This window comes from Andrena cerasifolii, chromosome 13 (genome assembly GCF_050908995.1).
Source record: "Andrena cerasifolii isolate SP2316 chromosome 13, iyAndCera1_principal, whole genome shotgun sequence".
Classification (NCBI taxonomy): domain Eukaryota; kingdom Metazoa; phylum Arthropoda; class Insecta; order Hymenoptera; family Andrenidae; genus Andrena; species Andrena cerasifolii.
Window position 1 is genome coordinate 6,572,887 of NC_135130.1, and position 21,854 is coordinate 6,594,740.

At 43.5% G+C, this 21,854-nt stretch overlaps 5 protein-coding genes across 12 annotated transcripts; 3 read left to right on the forward strand and 2 right to left on the reverse strand.

Moving 5' to 3' along the window:
* Nucleotides 1-266: 266 nt before the first annotated feature.
* On the forward strand, nucleotides 267-4,097 carry LOC143375927 (uncharacterized). 4 transcript variants are annotated; one of them, XM_076825583.1, is made up of 6 exons: nucleotides 267-395; nucleotides 1,104-1,319; nucleotides 1,391-1,561; nucleotides 2,746-3,163; nucleotides 3,269-3,642; nucleotides 3,714-4,097. In XM_076825583.1, exons 2-6 carry the CDS (start codon nucleotides 1,134-1,136, stop codon nucleotides 3,906-3,908), a joined length of 1,344 nt encoding a protein of 447 aa, XP_076681698.1. In that variant the 5' UTR covers nucleotides 267-395; nucleotides 1,104-1,133; the 3' UTR covers nucleotides 3,909-4,097. The 4 variants fall into 4 exon arrangements, with proteins under 4 accessions (XP_076681698.1, XP_076681699.1, XP_076681696.1 ...); XM_076825584.1 differs by having other exon boundaries at nucleotides 289-416; nucleotides 1,122-1,319; nucleotides 3,272-3,642; XM_076825581.1 differs by having other exon boundaries at nucleotides 290-416; nucleotides 1,122-1,319.
* LOC143375928 (RNA-binding protein 48) lies at nucleotides 3,955-7,813 on the reverse strand. 3 transcript variants are annotated; one of them, XM_076825587.1, is made up of 6 exons: nucleotides 7,722-7,813; nucleotides 6,611-6,769; nucleotides 5,747-5,937; nucleotides 5,483-5,671; nucleotides 4,269-4,763; nucleotides 3,955-4,197 (listed from the first exon to the last, which is right to left on the reverse strand). In XM_076825587.1, exons 2-6 carry the CDS (start codon nucleotides 6,713-6,715, stop codon nucleotides 4,095-4,097), a joined length of 1,083 nt encoding a protein of 360 aa, XP_076681702.1. In that variant the 5' UTR covers nucleotides 6,716-6,769; nucleotides 7,722-7,813; the 3' UTR covers nucleotides 3,955-4,094. The 3 variants fall into 3 exon arrangements, with proteins under 3 accessions (XP_076681702.1, XP_076681701.1, XP_076681703.1); XM_076825586.1 differs by having other exon boundaries at nucleotides 7,476-7,792; XM_076825588.1 differs by lacking the exon at nucleotides 7,722-7,813 and having other exon boundaries at nucleotides 6,595-6,737.
* On the forward strand, nucleotides 7,347-16,268 carry Wdr33 (WD repeat domain 33). Of its 2 annotated transcripts, none has more exons than XM_076825556.1 (9): nucleotides 7,347-7,511; nucleotides 8,908-9,368; nucleotides 9,439-9,708; nucleotides 10,269-10,420; nucleotides 12,686-12,783; nucleotides 12,931-13,291; nucleotides 13,359-13,570; nucleotides 13,633-13,968; nucleotides 14,048-16,268. In XM_076825556.1, exons 2-9 carry the CDS (start codon nucleotides 9,045-9,047, stop codon nucleotides 15,451-15,453), a joined length of 3,159 nt encoding a protein of 1,052 aa, XP_076681671.1. In that variant the 5' UTR covers nucleotides 7,347-7,511; nucleotides 8,908-9,044; the 3' UTR covers nucleotides 15,454-16,268. The 2 variants fall into 2 exon arrangements, with proteins under 2 accessions (XP_076681671.1, XP_076681670.1); XM_076825555.1 differs by lacking the exon at nucleotides 7,347-7,511 and adding an exon at nucleotides 7,863-8,122.
* A 49-nt stretch (nucleotides 16,269-16,317) lies between these two features.
* Ns3 (nucleostemin 3) lies at nucleotides 16,318-19,804 on the forward strand. Its single transcript, XM_076825569.1, has 4 exons — nucleotides 16,318-16,553; nucleotides 16,664-18,032; nucleotides 18,969-19,290; nucleotides 19,429-19,804. Exons 1-4 carry the CDS (start codon nucleotides 16,452-16,454, stop codon nucleotides 19,562-19,564), a joined length of 1,929 nt encoding a protein of 642 aa, XP_076681684.1. The 5' UTR covers nucleotides 16,318-16,451; the 3' UTR covers nucleotides 19,565-19,804.
* Nucleotides 19,296-21,678, reverse strand: Ssu72 (Ssu72 CTD phosphatase). 2 transcript variants are annotated; one of them, XM_076825595.1, is made up of 5 exons: nucleotides 21,497-21,678; nucleotides 21,297-21,394; nucleotides 21,077-21,220; nucleotides 20,682-20,940; nucleotides 19,296-20,219 (listed from the first exon to the last, which is right to left on the reverse strand). In XM_076825595.1, exons 2-5 carry the CDS (start codon nucleotides 21,377-21,379, stop codon nucleotides 20,118-20,120), a joined length of 588 nt encoding a protein of 195 aa, XP_076681710.1. In that variant the 5' UTR covers nucleotides 21,380-21,394; nucleotides 21,497-21,678; the 3' UTR covers nucleotides 19,296-20,117. The 2 variants fall into 2 exon arrangements, with proteins under 2 accessions (XP_076681710.1, XP_076681709.1); XM_076825594.1 differs by having other exon boundaries at nucleotides 21,471-21,678.
* Nucleotides 21,679-21,854: the final 176 nt, after the last annotated feature.

Genomic DNA, 21,854 nt, shown 5'->3' on the forward strand with positions numbered 1-21,854 from the left:
ACAAGACATTTAGTTCATTTAATTTAACACATTTCACGAGTGGAGCCCTTCAGGCGACAACCGATTCCCCGCCGCGATGCTGGTTGGCTGCGGCTCACTTGCATTAGCGGTAGGCGATTTGGGCGAAAGTGGAATTCGTCCATTGTAGCTCATTCAGTTTCTTTTGTAAACTGTACCAAAGAAAAATAAACCTTAGTTTTGAAAAGCCGCCCAGATGTCAGAATTCCGCCCACTCTGGCAACCCTGCTTATTCAAAAGCTCCATGTTGGCAAGACTTCGTTTAGTCGGTTTAATTTTGAAAGACAATTAAAGGAATGTTGTCAAGCGTTCAGTTATGGTGTTTGAGATCAGTGTGTTAAAAATTGTACTCCTATTTGTATAAACTTTCACTTAAGGTAAGTTCGATCATCAAATTCGTACGATGAGAAATAAACCTGAATAATCTCCTACTACTGTTAGCTTGTAGACTGTTCTTTTGTAAATAAATGCTATTTATCGAACTTCTAACTTCTAAATTATTTGTTTTCTATTTTAAGTTAACTTCGTATATTAACGCTTTAACTGTTGTAAGAGTTCAGCTATTTTATGTTCGATTAATAAAAGTTTTGGAGGGTTGTTTACCTTTCAGCAGATATTTAAGGGTGAAATATAAAAGTTAGGAATATTTTTTTAATTAGTGTTTTTTAAGGAATTGGGAGCAGGATAAATACAAAAGGGAGAGCACACTGTGATTCTTATACAATTATTTTCACAGAACCGTTTAAGCTACCCCAACATTTTCAGGAAATCTGCTTGTCAGAACTTTAACTCTTTCGGAGCGGGATAAATGCCCCTATTTTCCTACTTTTGAGAAAATAAAAGTTTCTGATTTTCGCAAAGCCGTATGGAATAAGAGTTTCCAGTTTTCTCGGAACAGAAAAGATAATAGTCAGAAAATTACAGTTATTTCATAATTAATTAAAAATTTCAACAGCTCCATTTTATTCCTGATTTTAATATCTGAAAAGTGTTTGTGTCCATCATGTGTTTACCTTTAAGTCATTTCAATGACATCGATGAACCGGGAAGCATGATACTCATCGTTTATTCATTGGAAATTCTAGTGCACTGAAATATACAAGAAAAGAAGAATAATGGGGAATTACTTTACCAAGTTCTTTTGCCAAAACAATAAGATCGAGAAGGATGAAGGAAACAAAGAGCCCTCCACGGATGAAGCAACCGTGGAAGGAGCCATGTGCACTCCGCCAGTAATTCATAAGACATTACCTATCGATCCTAGGTCCGTAACATCTGGTATTGATAGAACACCGATCGAGGTAAGTTCTACCGAAGACGAGGGCAGCGTTCTGTTGAAACGAGCGATGTATAAGATACACGATGTCCATAGGTCGATTCTACTCCCTTTGGATTGGACAAAAGGGCGATTTCAGCAATTCCAAGGCACTTGCGAATGAAACCATACTTGGAGACGGATTTAGACAGAGTAATGTTGTGTTTAAGTCCAAGAAAATGTGAGCCACGAAAGGGAGATACTGTTAAGCTTGAATTTCTGAATGTGGTAAGTTGCTTAAGTTGCTTCGAACTATTTCTTCGAAGAAATTCACGAAGATCGCCTCATTTTCGATGAGTTACACGAGTCTCTCTCGTTAAGTCTCTCTAGAACAGGCCCGTCCAACTTTTGCTCTTGCCCTTCGAAGAGCAACCGCGGGTGGTTGCGAGCGAAGACAAGAGCGACGGTTGTGCCCCACCAGGGGGAGCTTTCTCTCTTGAGGGGCGCGAGGGGCCTGGCTCGATGCCTTCAAGAGCGAAGAGCAACTCGCGGTTGCTCGTGCGAGCAAATCCCTGGACGGGCCTGCTCTAGAATCTCGGTAAATATTTACAAAGCGACCACCTCACCGATTTCAGTTACCTTGAGGTATGTTGTCAAGGACTCTGAGCAACTTCTTCCTATACATGTAACCGCCGCTTGGCTTTACTTTCCGAGATATTCGCAGAAATACTATATTAAGGGGGTAGTTGACTATTTCAGCTTCAAAAAATCGATTTTTTTTTGCTGATTCTGAAAGACTTATTCTTTATGAACATTTTAAACAAAACTTCACGAAGAAGTTATGGCTGTGAACGCAATTGAGGGCATCGCCGAGTAATGGCCTCGCAGAGCGGTACAGTCAACCCTCCTATAACGCGATTAATTCGTACCGCGTTGTAAGAAACTCAGAATTACATAGTACAAATCATATTAATTCGAACCGCGTTGTATGGAAACCCCATTATGAGAGTACCGCGTTACAGGTAGGAGGACTGTCGCAATTTTTGCTCCGCGTTATGAGAGTACTGCGTTATAGGAGGGTTTACTGTATTGGCATACGGGACTTGGCTTTGAAGTCGTTTTTCTCGAAACACCATTTTCAGACACGCTGTACATCATAACTCTTGAACCAATGAATATTTTCACTTGAAATTTTTACTGGTGAATCCAAGATTTTCTTGAGAAAGGGGGGGGGCGTAAGTCTGAGAAATAAACCAGGGACCTTCCCGATAATATTTTCCTGATAAATGAAAGTGTTTTTTTTTTGTATCAATTTATCATATATTCTCTCATATTGCTAAATTACAATAGGTATTTTGCAAATTAAAATAAGTATGTTTCCCTTGAGGCCCCCCGCCCTCTGAATCCACCACTGACGAAACTTGTATAATTTCGGTTTCGCCACAGAGTAGTTTATAAAGTTTTTGTTTCAGCAAAATCTGGATTCCGACATGGAGTTAACACCAACAGCTGACAAAATAATCTACAAAAAGGGAATTACTTCTATAGAAAAAGAGCGTCTCGCTATTTTGGGCCTGGATCCGCGATCTCCGGCTGCAGACTTTCATAGAACTCCGCTGTTAAAGCCGAAATCCATAGAGCGATTAAGAGCAAGGTCTCAGGAATGTTTGTACAGACGTGGGAGCTACGAGGCAGATGTTTCTTATTCTAGATTCTCATACTGCGAAATGTCATCCCAGTTTACTGTACCCGAAATCCAAGCATTGCCAGACTTAGCAGCGTGCGCACCGAAGTCTTCCGATTTAGACGACGATTTCGATGACAGATCCGGGGAATCTGACTCGTCGATTTCTAGTCAATCATCTGGGACTGAGACAATCTCCGCGAGCGGTGAGGAAATTACCGTTATTGAAAATTCCAAACTAATTTATAGTAAGATCGCCGAAGATGTGTGTCGAGATCCTGTTTTAACTGGTCAACGAATATTTGCATTAGGAGAAGAACGACTGGATAATGAGAGTCACTATGAAACATGTTTAGGAGACAGCAGCTGCAGCGAAGTTTTGATTATCGAGGATGCGCAGCCTAAGGAGGCCCCTGCTGTCGATAACGATACGATTAAAGTATGGAGAGATTCGTCGGTACTGGAGGACAATCCCAGTGAAACAGAATCAACCGACTCCGACGAGATTCAAATTATTCACGAAAAAATATTAGAAGTGCTGCAAGAAGTTAAATGCCAAAGCGATATAAAAAATGCAGAAGTAACTGGAATGAGGAAAAGGGCGATTAAATCGGAAATCAAGATCGTAGCGGACGAAAAGAAGATTTTCAATTCGAGCGATAAAAACAGAAACGAGCCAGCAAAGGTAGTTTATATTCTAATTATTTATCGTGTAAGGGAGGTCGGAAGGTACTATTGAAATTATCTACTTCGCAGATTCGAACTCCGCTTGGAAATCGCTCGAATAATGGGCACGTGCGCTCGGTGTTAGCGAAATCACCGCAACAGATTAGAAACAAGAGTATAATGCCAAAAATGTTGCAAGAAAATACACCGCCGCGGACGAAATACAGCGCGAAGTCTAAATCAAGCGATATACAATGGGACCCGGACTCGACAGTGATTATTTAACAACTTTCTGGCTCTTTGATTTAGGATAGGAAGACTGAAGGTACAATTAGTCTTACACAAATCTTTTTAATAGGAAGGTTTTATAAATTATTGACATAAGTAAAATGTTTTAAAATATAAATGCCAATCGCTCGCAATTAAAGTATTTATATTAAATAAATTGTTTTTATACTAGTGTTCTTTTATCTAGCTTTCAGTGTTATTTATTCGCATAGCCGCGCGTATCTGAGTCTTTGCTGCCTCAATCGAAAGTTGAAGCTCCTCTGTCGGTTTTACCAATTGCGACACGCTGAAACGTAACATATCAATGATAACCGACTACGATAGAATACTTGAAACAGCATGCGATGGAAATCGCACCTTGGATCCTTTATAACAATCCTCTTGCTCTCGTTATCGCTCCTCGATATTAATTTAATAGTTATATTACTCTCGACTTTCTTAGGATTGGCGAATACATTCTTACTGGAGGTGTCCCATTTTACTATAGTGCTTGTGTCTACTATCCGAGGTCGAACGACTCTGACTTTGACGCTGCTGTTAACAGCTTGTCCTTTGTAATTTTTTCTCTTGCCTTTCGCAGAGTCGGGTTTCGACGCGCTTTCTCTGGCTTCGCTTATTTTAACGACATCCTCATTGGGGTGGTACGGAGCTTGCAATAGAGCAGTCGAAATTGAAGTGGCTTCTTGACTGTGCGAAGTCGAAGGTAAACTAGGTTCGGACACTGGTCTCGGATCTATATGCCGCGGTATACCGTTACAAATCGAAGACAACGTTTCTCCAGGATAATGTTTAGATAGCCGTTCTTCCGTAAGCGGTAAAGCCGGCGCTCTCTTCTTCCTGTGAAACTGCGGTCTGGAATTTATTTAACGCTGACTATACTCGCGGAAATAATGTCTTTATTAAGGGGTTGCGCCACCCTGTGACGCTCCAAACTAGACGAATTTTTTTTACAAATACTATGAGGTTGAAAATTATTTCTTTACTTCTTATGTGCAGAGCATGTATTAGTGCATATATTGTTTAAATACTGTAGAAAAAAAATTAAAAATAACCGAGTTATTTGTTGTCCCGCGAAGCTCCTCCGCGCGAGCGGTGTATCAAATATCTCCAATACTATTTGTCCGATTTCTTTCAAACTTGGTACACATATTCTTAATGGTATTATCTAAAATGTAGCATACGATTTTAAAAAGAAGTGAGATTTTCTACCGAACAATTCGAACTTAAAACATTTATTATATACGAATGGGTATCGCACAAAAAAATGATATGCTACATTTTAGATAATACCATTAAGAATATGTGTACCAAGTTTGAAATAAATCGGACAAATAGTATTGGAGATATTTCATACACCGCTCGCGCGGAGGAGCTTCGCGGGACAACAAATAACTCGGTTAGTTTTTAATTTTTTTCTACAGTAATTAAACAATATATGCACTAATACATGCTCTGCACAGAAGTGAAGAAATCATTTTCAACCTCATAGTATCTGTAAAAAAAAATCGTCTAGTTTCGTGCGTCTCAGGGTGGCTTAATCCCTTAGAATCACCCAAATTTTCGCGACATACTTGGGTACAAATTTGTCAGTGCTTGGGTTTGCCGCATCTCGCTGATTTCTCTTTATGCGTATAGCCACGTCTCGGCGGCGCTGAATAAGCTTAGCTCGAGTCTCGGACACGGATTCCAGCTCGGGCGCATAAAATACATGTAGCGAACCCCCGTAAAAATTCTTACCATCAACGAAGCGTTTTGCTATTCTGTATAACACACAACGTCACACATAGTAATTTACATCGGGCATCGATGCAACGAAAATTCGAAAGGATATCGACCTCGCGCTCTGTATGCGAGCGTACTGTATATAATAAGCTTCTGTAAATTCTTCTGAAGGATAATCAGGCACCACATGAATCTTCTTTACATCGCCGTATGGATCGACGAGCTTCTTCACTTCTTCACCTAACTGAAGCTTCGGCACTCCGCATATCATTAAATGCTTGGACTCGTCGTTTACTGTATAAACCTGTTACATAGAGCTAGCGTGTCAAGGAAACGTTACAGCCGAGTACATATTAAAACTTAAATTTATTCTAAATGAAGCGTTTCTTGGTAATCAGTAATTCTGTAAGACCTTTAACCCTTCATGGTCACAGGGGGTGTATCGCACCTAGGGAATTCAATCCCGGGATCCCGACTGTTTTTTGGATCCTAACACTCCCGGGATTTGATACATCAAGTTATAACTTATCCCGAGAATTTCGAGAATTTTTAAAAACGTAAATTACTTTATGAACTGAAAAATATAAAAATGGAATCCAAAAAACAGCCGGGATCTCGGGATTGAATTCCCTAATCGCACTTACGACTTCCCTCGGTGATTTATCGCAAAAAAAAATTAAAAAATCGCTTTTTTCCCACAACTGTGGAAAATCGCTCATTTTCAACTAGAAATTTTTTCATATAAAAATTTACATTTCTAGAAAAAACTATTAGACCATGATTGTATAAGCATTACGAATGTACAATTATCACTGAAAAGTTAAAAGATTAAAAAATAGTCGAAAATGGTAACTCAAAAGAATGACGCTGGGGTACAGTGAATCCCACGTGACCAATTTGTGATTATAAGGTGTGACCACGAAGGGTAAACAACTACATATGTTTACAGGGAATAGGATACAAGTCCACGATGCTACCTTCACCGATGTGAACCTTTTCCCTTGTCTGTAAGGCGGTCGTGTGTGACACAGCTTCTGTTGTATGTGATGCGGGAGTTTTGTCATCACGCATTTATCGCTCATGATTGCGATTTATTTTCGTACTGTATTTGTAAGACAACGACGGGACAAAGATATCTATAAAGTTTCAGAAGAAAGTTGTAGCGGAGAAGTTTCAGCAGATGAAATCATTTGAAGAGCTCCAGATTTAAGTATACCAAATCCACTCCGATCTGATTTACTCATAATTTCGTTCTGAGTAGCGATCAATCTCGCTCTCATAACAAAATCTTACAAGGAAACACCGCAAACCCGTACTCACACTTCGGGCTCTATCGCCCTTTAAGGGGGTGAAAACTAACCTCAAAGTCAAATAGGCATTTCTACTTTTTCGCGTGTAACTCCCAAACTACAACAGACAGAAAAAAATATTTCAAACAAAAGTTTAATGGTGCAATGAACACTGCAAAATTGCGTGAACGAAATTTTGAGAAGAGTTTAAAAAAAAAAATACCTGAACGAAAAAAAACTTTTTTGAAAATTTTGTTCACTCAAGTTTGCAGTGCTCGTTGCACCATTAAACTTTTGTTTGAAACATTTCTTTCTGTCTGTTGTAGTTTGGGAGTTATACGCGAAAAAGTGAAACTGCCTGTTTGACTTTGAGGTTAGTTTTCACCCCCTTAAAGGGCGATAGGGCCCGAACGAAACACAGCTCTTGTTCTTGCCTTGAATCCCTCTATAAACCCACAGAGTTGCGTTCCAATCGGTGAGTGCGTGTTCGCGGTGTTCCCTCGTTAATACAACAGCAATAACAATACCAACGAATAATTGAGTAACTTCACACCTGCTAGTGTACAAAACACTAAAAGTGTTAGAACAAGTAGTCCTCCTCAATTCGTGACATAACTGATATTTTCGTTAGTATGACATAGAATAGATGCAGCAGACGCAGTGTTAATTAAGACGCTCTATTTTAAACAAAATCCTCAAACGTTCCTGTATAATCATACAACTACGCTGAACCGCAGTAACAGTTTACAAAAGTCCCTATAACCCCTCGGCTTATTTTATTCCCATCCGAAGCGGTTACTACATCGATGTATTTGCAAAAATCCATGCACGCGTGGATGGTATATAATTAATAACATTCGATCGGAGCGTGTGTCGCCCACAAGAATTTACTAAACCGCCGACGGAAATGGGACACGAGTAAAACGGATGTCATCGCCCAGAAGAGTAATGGCGTCCGTAGCGGACACACGATCCTCTTGCTGTTTGCCAGTCGTGTTTAGATTTACATATTAGATAGTAGAACCTACGAGTCGCCCATACTTCCCTCGGGCGATGGTCCCTTTAACTCGCGCGTCCCGTTAATCGTGTAAAACTCATCCCTCTTACATCCGGTGGAATCGGAGTGGTTGTGTACATTTTGAGGGTTCTACAGTGCAGCACAACACATCAATGAAAATTCGCTCGCGATTTAATGAGCAGGTTGCCTACCAGTTTATATAAACCTGTACCGTCACAAGAATCCGCGGTTCGAATAAAATCTGCGTTTAGAGGGCCGCTCCTCCCGTTTCGAAAATATATCGTCTAACCTTTGTTGGCGTTCCAATTTCCAGAAGGAGCGGGTTCAACTGTCCGCTCGCGAGTATTTAACAGCCGACTTTATAATAATCAATCGATTAAAGGGAGCTCGACATCTGCCGTAGTGAAACTAATTAACGCGCGCGATATCTCCGTTTACGAGCTGGCATTACACTTTCACATATTGTGAAAGTCCATTTTCTGGCTCCCCGCACTTGCGAATTGTTGATCAACGTTTCGTTGGGAGATCCTTCGTTAACGACTCGTCGAGATCAGCGCGACCCTTTCCGCGAATAAATTTCCGCGAATAGGCTGGATACGTATAATTTTTAAGTGAACGATAGCTTCGGGAACGGGTGCGTTCGGCGCAACCAACTGTTGGCCAACCGCTCACTTGCGTTCACTGATCTTTCGCTGAACGCTACCGCTCAGTTGCTCACTTGCCAACGGGTTCAGCGAGCGGTCACCATTTTTCCCAGTGGAGATAAATTTCGCTCGCTTTACCCAGCATGTTGGGAACTGCTAAAATACCCCCACCTTCCCAAGTGCCGTTCAGCAGAACTGAGCGGAACGATGGCTGCTCAGAGGCCAACAGTTGGTTGCGCCGAATGCACCCAATGAATCGCGCACGAGCCGAATGCAAGTAATTTTAAGAATGCACTAAAAACGCAACTTACGTCTGTTTACAGGATTAACAACCACGATGGATTGAGCGCAGCGACTTCAGACAATATCGAACGGCAAATATGTTCGTCCCTTATTATCCATTCAGATTATGTTTCCTTTCGCACGCTTGAAGTTATAGAGCCCTATAAATTCTTCCGTTATGTCTGCAACCACCCAATTCGCGAATCCCCTGCCGGCCATAAGTCTACCAAACATGTCGGTGCCACCTCCCGCTACTCCGAACTTGTCAGCCCCGCCTCCTAATTTAACAACCATAAACACGTCCGGGAGCTACCAGCACCGATACAACAACCACAGAGACGGGGCTCGCGGTTTCTTCAAGCCTTTCCGGCCGTACCATGCTCCGAAAATTGTGGCCGCTGGCCAGGACAGTCTGCAAGATGAGTTCGACGGGAAGAGGCTTCGGAAGTCCGTCATGCGCAAAACGGTGGACTACAATTCCGCTATCATAAAGAGTTTAGAGGTAGGATTCGCCTGCGTTGCGAGACTCTCGATCACGGCTATCATTAACGTTGCAAATTCTCTGGGCGTAGAATCGAGTATGGCAGCGGGACTATCGGGACAGGCGTGCCCTTCAGCCGGACGTGATGTACTACCCCGACCTGCTCCCGCCGCCCAGTTACGTCGACAATCCGATAAACGCAGTCACCACAAGATTCGTCAAGACTGCGACAAATAAAATGCGCTGTCCGATCTTCTGTATGGCTTGGACACCGGAGGGCAGGCGTCTCGTAACTGGCGCTTCTAGCGGGGAATTCACCCTGTGGAATGGCCTTACGTTTAATTTCGAGACCATCCTACAGGTACATTTTGTACTTCGATAACAGTATGACGAGATTTTGCATCCCGTGGTTTAAATCGTTTCATGACTCGGCGTTAACCCTTCAGCGTGGTATGACGAGCAGGGCTCGTCATAGAACTGTCCGCAACGTCGGTATGACGAGCGCCGCTCGTCAAGGGACATGAAGCGGAGGCGTAGGGCTTGGGACCAAGGTCTATTGGACCCCTGAATTAGAGGCGTGCTGTGCTCTTCTCATATACGTTCTGTAGGCCGTTGGGAAGCAGATATTACCGTGAAGAGGGCCTCTTCGAGAGAGTGGCCGTTTGGGAGGGATGCAAGCCCGATTGGTTAGATTGGGAGGTGTGAGAATACTTCTTCAGGTCTGCAACAGGTTTCGACCAATGCAAACAACCTAACCCGCAGCTAGGTACTGTTCTGGGCGGGAAGCCTCCACGCTGAAGGGTTAAATTACTTGCGTTGTAACGGAAGCTCGTGAGAATTGAGCTTTTGTTACTGGTTCGTAAGGAGCTTTTATGCCAGTGTCTGGTATGCGAATAAGAGAGATTGGGTTTGTCTGTGCAGGCCCACGATAGTCCGGTACGAACAATGGTATGGTCGCACAACGAGAGCTGGATGGTAACGGGAGATCACGCGGGCTACGTCAAGTATTGGCAGAGCAACATGAACAACGTCAAGATGTTTCAGGCGCACAAAGAAGCGATTAGAGGACTCAGGTATACCATCCACCACACTAGTCCTTACGTCTCTTGCGCCACTGTTATCGATGATCCGTCCATCCTTGCTGTAGTTAAGATACTGGACACGACTCTCATTCTCTTCCTTTTCTGGTCTTACGACACTTCCGCTATGACAATAGCGTTTCTTGTATGGGTACACAGGTGATCTCCAGAGTTCTCCATAGATCTTGTTCGAAGGATTTTCTGGTATTAGGCGCATGGGAAATACGCAAATTCTAGACTCCTTGAACGTTTCTGTGATATCGAATCTGTGATAAAAGCTCGACTTTCTATACTGTACAGTATTCTTATTGTTCTCGTGGTCACAAGTGGCAGCGAGGTTTGGTAATTTTTCTTATAAAATCGTTCGGGTACCTGAAAGAGATGTGATGCAATAACGCGACAGAAAATACTGAGTGATATTATACGTACACTAGTAGTTTTCGGCTGTCTTAAATAAACGTGCCTGTCCCTTTTGATCGATATCGATTACACAGTAGGTTCTCAATACTATGCAAGACATTTTTTGTTTTTTCTTTACATTCTCTATACCTTTGTGGATCATAATGATATTGAAAAGTTGATACGCAAGGACAGTGTAAACTTTTCTGTCAACTATGTTGTATGCGTGTCGATATATAAAACTTATCGTTTGTACTCCTAGAGTCTTAGGGACCTAAGTCAATTTATATGGTCCGCTAGAGCATGGTAGTAAGAACTTGTTATTTTTACGTGGCCGCGCGTAAAGAGTGCAAGGAGGAAAGTGAGCTGCTACGAACGAAAACTAGGTCCTTACGGCTCTCGGTTTGAGGAGTTTATACAGTCAGGCTGTCGGGCAAAGATGTGTATTTTAGAATTACCAATAAACGAGAAAGAAATATATACGGCAAACACCTAGCTGAGATTCCCATTGAATTACAATAAAAATAAATATCCTGTGTCCTTCTTTACATCATCCAAGATTTCAATAAAGTTTGAAATAAAGGCATTTGCAGTATCACATGGCTCCGATAATAAAGATATTTTTCTTCTTCGATTTGTGTCGCTTGTGCCCTTTTGCAGATGAGAGAGAGAGAGAGAGTAGCTGAGAGATATAATGAAATTCATGTACACTTCGGACATTTTTTTTGTGCAATAAATGTTAAACTTTTAAAAAAAAATATCACTCTTGGTATATCACTCGGTGGTCATGTGGCATCAAAGAGAGATTCTTGATTTAACGACAATGAGACGGTTTGTTGCTTACCAGGCAATGAATTTTGTTTGAGTGCCAGATATGACTATCGAAGATGGTTTTTTGTTTATTTACAATATTTACACATAGATCTTCCTTTTATTACTGATGTCTGTCTGTTCCTTGAGATGCACTTAAAGTAAAATCCACTATGCGTAACTCTGTAGAATGTCATGCAATCGATAAGTTAACAAGTTTCTAGATCAATCGGGGGAGTAAAGTTTATTTTACATTATTATTTTACGCATTGCCGCCGCACGTTCCCGTGCAGGAGTCGGTAGCACTCGAACTCTTAGGAAGAATCATACATGAACTTCATCAGTAATTCACGAAACAACAGCTCGTTATATTCTTTAATATTGTTTTCGAATGATTTTTCCAACGATTGTGATCCCTTATGAATTCATAAGCGATTTCAATTGATCTTCACGTGATGTACTGTTTAGGATGTACTAAGAATGCATGCGTAGATGTGCAGGTGTATATGAGCAAATTATTTAGCAGACGGTACTGTGAAGAAGAAGACAGAATTCTCACAATATTCTCTACTTGCCTCGCACATACTGTGAACATTGCATGTGGTAGTATTTATTCATTCAGCAAAATGACGAATCAGTAATAAATGTAAGCCTTCGAATGCTTCAATTTGAACAGTAACTGTGTCCTGAAGTCGTGTTATAATAATGTCCGTAAGGTGTACCACATGTCTTAAGTGTCCTATCCGATGAAATACTTCACGTACTTTGCTTCTTTTCACATTGAACATGTCACAGCCGTAGAAATGATAACTTCAATAAAATTTGCTGGCCCTCAGTGGGCAGTCAACATCATGCTACGCTATCGCCTCGATACTTGCTACTTTACACTGCTCTCTACACGAGAATAATGAAACAGAAATCTGCTTTGACAACCATAGTACTCATTTTATTGAAGATTCTTCATTGTGAACATTTACAAAATAAAGAATTGCTTCGTAAATATGTGACAGCGTACTGTTTGAGTATAACTCTTGTTTTTTGGGCGGGTAGTTTCAGTCCAACGGATCACAAGCTGGCGACATGCAGCGATGACGGAACAGTCAGAATTTGGGACTTCCTTCGCTGTCACGAAGAACGAATTCTGAGAGGTACGTACTTCCATCAGGTTCCCATTTTGTAATTACCTTTATTTCTACGGTCTCTTAGTTACACTTTCTACAAACCGGTAACGAAGTGCTGGATAAAGTATAAGCAGCTTCAGAGCTACGGTGAATATTCATACGATTCCTGTTTAGGTCACGGGGCTGATGTGAAGTGCGTGCACTGGCATCCGCAGAAGAGTCTAGTCATCTCTGGGAGCAAAGATAACCAGCAACCGGTGAAATTATGGGACCCAAAGACTGGCCAGTCGCTCGCAACGTTGCATGCCCACAAGTCGACGGTCATGGACGTGAAATGGAACGAGAACGGGAATTGGCTGGTAACCGCGTCGCGAGATCACTTGCTCAAGCTATTCGATCTTAGAAATTTAAGCCAAGAGGTTCAAACGTTTCGTGGTCACAAGAAAGAGGCTTCGAGCGTCGCGTGGCATCCGAGTCACGAGGGTCTGTTTTGCAGTGGCGGCAGCGACGGTGCTATTCTGTTCTGGCACGTTGGGTACGCACTTTCGCGCTTTATAATCACCGCCCATTTAGGTGTCCTACGTACAACGATCAATTTTTAGGGCTGACAAGGAGGTGGGTGCAATAGAGCAAGCTCACGACAGCATCGTCTGGACTCTAGCCTGGCACCCGCTAGGTCATATCCTGTGCTCTGGCAGCAACGATCACACCTCCAAGTTCTGGACACGAAATAGGCCCGGCGACTTGATGAGAGACAAGTATAATCTCAACACTCTGCCCGCAGGGTCAGCTGGTATCGACGACCACGAAATAGGTACGCAATAAAGTTGACAGAGATCCAATCATCACCCACTGCTGTTCCTAAATACTTTGTAGCTGACGAGGCGGCTGTGATACCTGGAATGGGGCCTGAAGACAGAATCAATGCGGATGGCGAGCCAGAGGACAAGAGCGGTGGAATTCCTGGATTAGACTTAGACCACGCCGTCGACGAAGGAAAGAAGTTCGCCAACAAGAAGGTTCCGTACAGCAAGCCGATCCCTCGAAATTTCCAGGCTCAGTGGAACGAAATGGAAGCGGAGGACATGGAGCAGGTCGAAGCTCTCAACGCATTTGTGAATCAGTTGATCGAAACTACGCCGGGAGCAGTGCCTCTGAACGACGTGACGCCTAATGGTATTATATTATACGGAAAGATGATTCCTGTCGAACGTAAGTATCATTTCATACAGGAACGAACATACAGCATCATGCCACTCCAACAAAGCTTTACAATGATTGTATATTGTAGCTGGATCTAAGCTATCGGAGGCGATTGTCAAAGGAACCGACGCCATAAATAAATTAGTGCTCTCCGGGGAAATAGAAGAGCTAAGGGACGTCGTCGGTCCGGCAGAGAACCTGGACGAATCTGAGGAGTATTTGCAGGACGATGGCGACATAGATTTCTCTAAAGTCCCCGACATCGAGCTCCCGCCGCCTTTGCCTAGTTCCAAGTTCGCGCAGAACCCGGAGCTGCTCAAAGCCCTGAACCGCGGCGGTAAACGGAAATTCGACCAGCTGATCGGCTGGAGCGATGGTGGGGCCAGCGACCGAACGTCCAAGATTCACCAGCCAGTCTTCGGCGGAGCGATGACGGAGGACTCGCAATCCAGCGACACCGATCTCAGGTACATCGGCGGGAAACTGAACCAGCACTCCAGCGAGAGCAACTCTTACCACGGCGGGCAGGACGAGGATCTCAGGAAGCTTCCCCGCGGCGAGGACGCGAGGAACATGAGCCGCGACGAGGATCTGCGGTTCAACGTGTCCAGTGGGCCTGGAAGGCCTAGCTCGCGCTCCGATTACGATATAAGAAGCAACTACGCCGATAAGGACTTCAGGAGCTCGCATGGATTCTCCATGAAGAAGTCCCTGGACAACGACATCTACGACGACAGAGACAGGGACGGTGGCTCGCGATGGGACGACGAGAAATCGATGAGCGACGGGCCCCGAAAAGGGGACGGGTTTTCGAGTAGCTTCGACAAGCGCGACAACATGCCGATGGGAATGGGCCCGGGGATGAGCAATAACATGCCACACCTGGGCAACAGTATATCCCACATATCCAGCCATCACAACATGCAGAACATCAATCCCAACATGCCTCCTCCGATCCCAAGCTTAGTCCCCCATCCGAACATGTCTCAGCATCCCATGCAGAACAAACCGCTGCACCCTGGTATGCAGGGAATCGACGGTCCCATGCACATGATGCACCATCCGAACATGCACCCCAGCTTCGGGCCCAACGGGCCTCCGCCTGGGAACTTCGGCCCCAACTTCCGACCACCGAATGGTAACTTCGGCCCGAATCAGCACTTCAGGCCCAGCCCTCTGCCTCTGTTCGGGTCGAATCAGGGGCCGTTCGGTAACAACTTTCAGGGCCTACCGAACTTCCGGGGGCCCAACTCGGGCCCGCCGAATTTCGATAGGCCCGGTTTCGGCCCAGGCTTTCGGGGACAGAATCCCGGCCAGAACCCGCCCAACAACTTCAACTCGAATTTCGGTAACTTCGGGAACAAGCTCGGGCCTAATCGCGGCATGAATCGTGGTCCCAACGACAATAACATGGGCAGGAGCGGTTACAACAACCGCGGCAGGGGCCGCGACGGCGACCAATCGCGGGGCATCAGGGGAAGAGATAATTATTGAAAGCGATTAACCGAGTGTCTCTAATATCACGTTTTGACAGACATACTTCGTCTCGTATGGGCCGGCGACACATTTCCATACAGAATTGTACAGTGGTGGTACTCTGTAAGCATCGCAGTGTAAAATAACGACTCATATCGGACACGTTGCGAGCCATTTTATACTCTGAGGGAGGAGCGAGTGGGGGGCGTTTACGTGCAGTATGCTTGGATGAAAGTATATTTTCTTTTCTTTCCGGAGGGACTTTACTTAGGAGTGCTGTAATTTTTTTTCCAGAGAAGCGACTGAATATCCACACATAGATGGCTAGATTTCTAAAGTAAGGGGACGGGTGCCCGCCGAGGCGGGTGTGTTTCTCTTCACCGCAACGGTAGCGCGCGAAGGGCACGGGGGTCCGCGCTCGGGGTCGCATTGGAATCGCAAGAAGGAAATTGTAATATAATAATGTAACCAGTGACGTTAATATTATTCCAAGAGAGAGGAAGAGAAAAACACTGTTCACAAGCTGCCTTGCGAAAGAATGTTCTTGTTCTGATTCGAGGATTGACGAGCGCGTGGTGGAGTTATGGTAAACAGCATGTGGAACATGTCGAACCGTTTCGTAATTGTTGCTGGTCGCCGAGGAACTGTGAACCAGGACAGTTTACCTATCGATTATTAATAAAATGGAATAAGACGGAGGAATTACTCGATTTAAGATCTGTCCCAGGCTTAATTTATAGATATCATAGGTATAGGTCCATCTTAATTGACTATACGTATAAGTAGTTCAAATGTATGATGCGCATAAATATATATTTTAATTCTACCCTGAACATTCCACCGTATGTCGAACTGAACTCGGAGTTTTATTCTTTCAAGTCCACGACACTCCGTTTCATTGATTCTAGATAAACTTCTGGCACTCTGTTATGCTCGGTTGGTACACGCCAATCGCCGTGTTTTGATAACGACCTGCTCGCCTCACGATCTCTTGAAAGAATAGAAATTCCGTCGGAATGGGTAAAAAGGGAAAGGGAGGAGGTGGGAATTTAGGGAAGGCTTTAGTCCGGGATCGTTTCGGCCCTACGAAGATCAAGAGAAATGCTGATTCGTCTATGGTAAGGTAATGGCTTTGTTTATAACCTTTCCGCCCCTTAAGTTCCGCCGCACGTGCACAGTGTCAAGTTCTGTGCGATCTTAATAACCTTGGAACCGTACGTTTCGATAGCTTCATACTGCCGAGATAAATGACGGTTATGATTGGGGAAGACTTAATCTTCAATCCGTCACAGAGGAGAGTTCGTTCCAAGAGTTCCTGTCCACCGCGGAGCTAGCAGGCACCGAGTTCCACGCAGAGAAGCTCAACATCAAGTTCGTCAATCCGAAGAGTGGAATAGGATTACTATCGAAAGATGAGAAGGAAAAGGTGCTGGAGTCGCACAGGAAGCACAGGGAGCATCTCAAGATACCGAGGAGGCCGAAGTGGGACAGCACTACGACGGCGTACGAGCTGCAGGGCAAAGAAAAGGAGGAGTTCTTAGAATGGAGGCGCTGCCTTTCGATACTGCAAGACGCGGAAGGGCTGATGCTAACTCCTTACGAAAAGAACCTGGAGTTCTGGAGGCAGCTGTGGAGGGTAGTGGAGCGGAGCGACGTAGTCGTGCAGATAGTAGACGCACGGAACCCTTTGCTGTTCCGTTGCGAGGATCTGGAAGCCTACGTGAAAGAAGTGGATCCCAGAAAGATGAATATGATACTGGTCAATAAAGCAGACTTCTTAACGGAGCACCAGCGAGAAGCTTGGGCTAAATACTTCACGGATATCAACGTGAGGATCGCGTTCTTCTCTGCCACGTTAGCAGCTGAGAAGCAGAAGATCGAAGAAACGATAGAGGAAGAGAATTCCGAAGATGAAGAGGCTAGTGACGAGAGCGATGGATCATCCTACAATTCAGAATTTGCCTCGGAAAGCGAATATGAAAGCGCCGATGATGGTAGTAGCACCAACGCAGAGTCTGTAACTACAGCTTCTGTAGACGCTGAACAAACAAAGAAGAAGGAATGTGGTTTGCACATATTGAAAGGAGCCGACGAAGAAGCCAGGATGGAAGATGGCACAAAAGTAGAGAATTCAACGGACTTGTTAAATAGGGATCAATTAGTTTCATTTTTTAAAACAATTTACAAGGGTAAGACGTATACGGAAGACGTCACAACCATCGGTCTAGTAGGATACCCGAATGTAGGGAAAAGTTCCACGATCAACGCTTTGCTGATGGACAAGAAGGTGTCGGTATCTGCGACACCCGGCAAAACGAAACACTTCCAGACGCTGTTTCTGGAGAAGGATCTGCTTCTTTGCGATTGCCCCGGATTGGTAATGCCAAGTTTCGTTTGTACGAAAGCGGACATGATTTTGCACGGCATACTGCCGATCGATCAAATGCGAGATCACGTCCCGCCGATTACGTTGCTGGGCACTTTAATACCAAGGCATGTCATCGAGGACATATACGGCATTATGACGCCGCTGCCGCTAGAAGGGGAAGACCCTGCTCGTCCCCCGACTGCAGAAGAAATATTAAACGCTTATGGATGTAAGTAATCGCGCTCGTGTGGCTTTTAAGGGGTCATTCCTGTAATCACGCCGCAAAGTTCGGCAGCATTCAGGTTTTTCTTTCTCAGTGAATACAATGAATAACAACGTCAAACTTTTTTTTTCATTTGTTTAAGCTACTTATAATGTACGCGGAACAATTTTTTAAATACATTTTTAACTGTGTTTTTTCAATGTTATCTGGAGGTAAAAATCGCGCCTTTGAAAAGAAATACCTCCCTGGCGGGAGTGATTTCAGCTTACAGACTCATCTGAAACAAAAAAGCCAAAGTGATTCTTGATCATGAGTACCGCTATCGCAGGTGCCAGCATTAGGGGTCATCCTTAAATTACGTAAGGCTTTTTTGGGGGGGGAAGGGGTTGCGAATTTTTAACGTCTACATAATGTTTTTTAACCAAATTTTCAATAAATACAAATTCTATCATTAACGTTCCGGAACAGTAGTTCTAGTTTAAATTTTCCGAAACCGAGTTCAATTAATTATATAAACTTTTGAAAGAATTTTAATAACTGACAGAATTAAGTGTAAAAAAATATTACGTAAGAAGGGGTTGGAATATCAAATCTTAGGAATTCTTATACTGGGACAGGGAGGGGGTAAGAATTCGTCAATTCAAAGACGGCCCCTTAGCCTCGTAGGTCAAAATTTAAAAAAATTGCGCGCATTCAAACTTCAAGTAAAAATGGAAAATTTCGAGACTTGAAGTTAGAATGCGCCCAAATTTGTTAAATTTTTATTTACGTGGCTAATTTTGGCACCTGCGATAGCGGTACTCATAATGATTAAGAATCAAGTAGCTTAAATAAATGAAAAAACAATTTGACATTGTTATTCATTGTATTCACCGAGAAAAAAACCTGAATGCTTCCTTAAGAACCGTGTTTCAATTTCTAACAAATTTTTCTCTGTTTCAGATAATCGAGGCTTTATGACGCAGAATGGACAGCCAGACAATCCGCGCTCAGCTCGATATCTGTTGAAAGATTTCGTGAACGGTAAACTCTTGTATTGCGTTGCGCCGCCGACGGTGGAGCAAGAGAAGTTTCACGTGTTCCCGGAACGAAGAAGAATCATTTCCTCGAACAAGCATTTACCAGCTAGAACAATACGCGCGAACAAGGGGAGCAAGACCACGTCCGAAGATCTGGATAAAGTGTTCTTCCAGAACAACAATTCTAACGTACACGTGAGGGGAGTGATCGGGAAAATGCACGGCTTGTACCGTTCTGGTTCTAAGTATGTAACATTATTGTATATTTATTACTCGATAAAGTCGTCTTTGTATAATTCCTGACAATCATTCACATATAATAAGTAATGGAGCGTGTTTATTACGTCGTCAATAATATCCCATAATTGTTGTAAACTTTTCAGCGATACAGGATCAGTAGTCGGTTCCACGCAGAGTTTGTTGCTCGAAGAGAAACCGTGGAAAAAGATCAATAAACACTCGAATAAGAAGAAACGCGAGAAAACCAGAAGATTGTACGCTCATCTCGATCAACATTGATTCGTGGACATCAGTACTGTATCGTTTAAACTGTGTTGAAGGCCTTTTCGCTATATAACAGCGGTTAGTATTTTGCAACATACAAGCCTCTGGATATTTTTAAGCGTCCCAGAGACTCATATCGATTCCACGTACCACAAATACATTCTAACAATAAAATACATACACGTACAAGAGTACACTGTTTCCGTGCACTTATGCGCGCGTATACATTACAAAATTAAAATATTTTATAATTCATGACCTCTGTCTTTATTTTCCTAATCCGATGCCAGGCGTTCGGGATCGCTGGGGAAAGCAGCGATCTCGCTTTTACATCTTGCCACGGGGGTGTAACGTAAACGCAAAACGGCAGATCTCTGAAACATATCCAATGGAGAGCAATGATTCGATAAATAGGAAGCACGGTTCGAATTCCTACTTGCCGCCGGTGGAATTCGCTGCACATAATCTGACTCAGAGAATGTGGTCGTTTAATTACGGTACATAATTTAGTTTGCTTTATAAGTTATGTCGTTGATGAACACCAGGTTCCCGATAACCGACAGCCCTTTCAATAAAAAAACACAGTGTGCAGAATCGTTCTTGCGAACTTCGATTCGAACTCGTGGAGCAATTCGTCTATGTCATTGTCTAGGTCCTCGCTATTCGCCAGCTGCAACAAACGTTGTACATTAATGGTTACAAAAGAGTTGGCTGTGCGCGCCGGCAAAGTATAGAGTAGGGCTGGGACTATTCGAATATTTTACAAGTATTCGAATGCTACAAATAAACTTCGAATGTTAAGTATTCGAATCTATTCGAATACTTAAATATTCGAATAGTATTCGAATACTTGGATATTTAAATACTTAAATATTCGAATAGTATTTGAATACTTAAATATTCGAATAGTATTCGAATACTTGGATATTCGAATTATATTCGAATACTTGGATATTCGAATTATATTCGAATACTTGGATATTCGAATTATATTCGAATACTTGGATATTCGAATTATATTCAAATACTTGGATATTCGAATTATATTCGCCAAATAATTGGGCAACTGAAGTATTCGAATACCGAAAAATTCGACAAATAGTCCCAGCCCTAGTATAGAGTGCCAAAGTACCACGGTGACTAATTCGCAAATGAGAAACGATCCGACTGTAGCTTCCTCGTGGTTGTCTTGGATGTCGATATTGATCAGATGCACGGGTTGGTTGTCCTCCTGGGTTCTAGACTCCATAGACTCGATCACTTGATCGTAGACGCGCTCCTCGCAAGTGATCAAGATGTCGAACTTGTCCTTGGACAGTTGAAATCGCTCTGGCTTGGGCTTTATCCTACGGTTTCTCTCCAGCATGTGCAACAATCCGTTCTGCGTGTAACTGAAGGTATCGCTAAGGAATTCTGTCCGCTTTCGGTTACTTTACAGACTTATATTACAACGGACACATTTCTTTCCCTTAAAACTAGCCGACCACCTGAAATTGAATATTATTATTCCACTGACGTTTAGGATACAATTGCTTGTCTTTCGATAAAAGGTCATTGTAGATTTCGTCGTACGACGTCCCAAAGTCGTATATATTCGGACGATCCGGGGCGTTCCCAGGTAGCTTCACTTTATCCCCCGTTCCGAAGGACTTCACGTTGAACCCCTTCTTACTGAAACAATTCGAAGCGACGCGCATGAGACTACCGTCCAGGAAGTTTGTTACATCGTTACGCGGGGACCAGTTACCTCAGGAAGGCGTGCGCCTCCATGCTCCGATTCATATTGCTAGAACATATTACCGCTACGCTGATAGAATTCGGCGCTGGCATTTTCCCAGTAATGGTCTATCGGTTTCAAAAGTTACGATTCAATTACATAAAAAATAGAAGCGTAGTGTCACTTAACCTTAAGGTTCGTTACGCTGTCACATCCGGTACATCTGTTACCGCTAAATAAAGCGCAATTGCGGAGGAACGTGGCTGTTTGTGGTATTCGGACGCAAAGGGACTCGGCGCGTGGTATCGTGGGAAATATTAATAGATCCGTTGATTAAACTAATTCCTCCCACCGTCCACTCTATCGCCTTCTCATAATAAAGTCCCCGACGAAACGCGGTGCCGTCTCGCTGCTGGGCGATCTATCGCAGCGCAGCGACATCTGCACACGCGCGGGCAGCTGCGTTGGAAATGGATCGACAGTCAGTAACGAAACGTGCGACGCGTCGGTGCGGCTGGCGGTGCCGACGCCTTTGATTTTTATCGACCAGCGCTGGTGACCTCAGACAGCAGTTTGAAACCCGCCAAT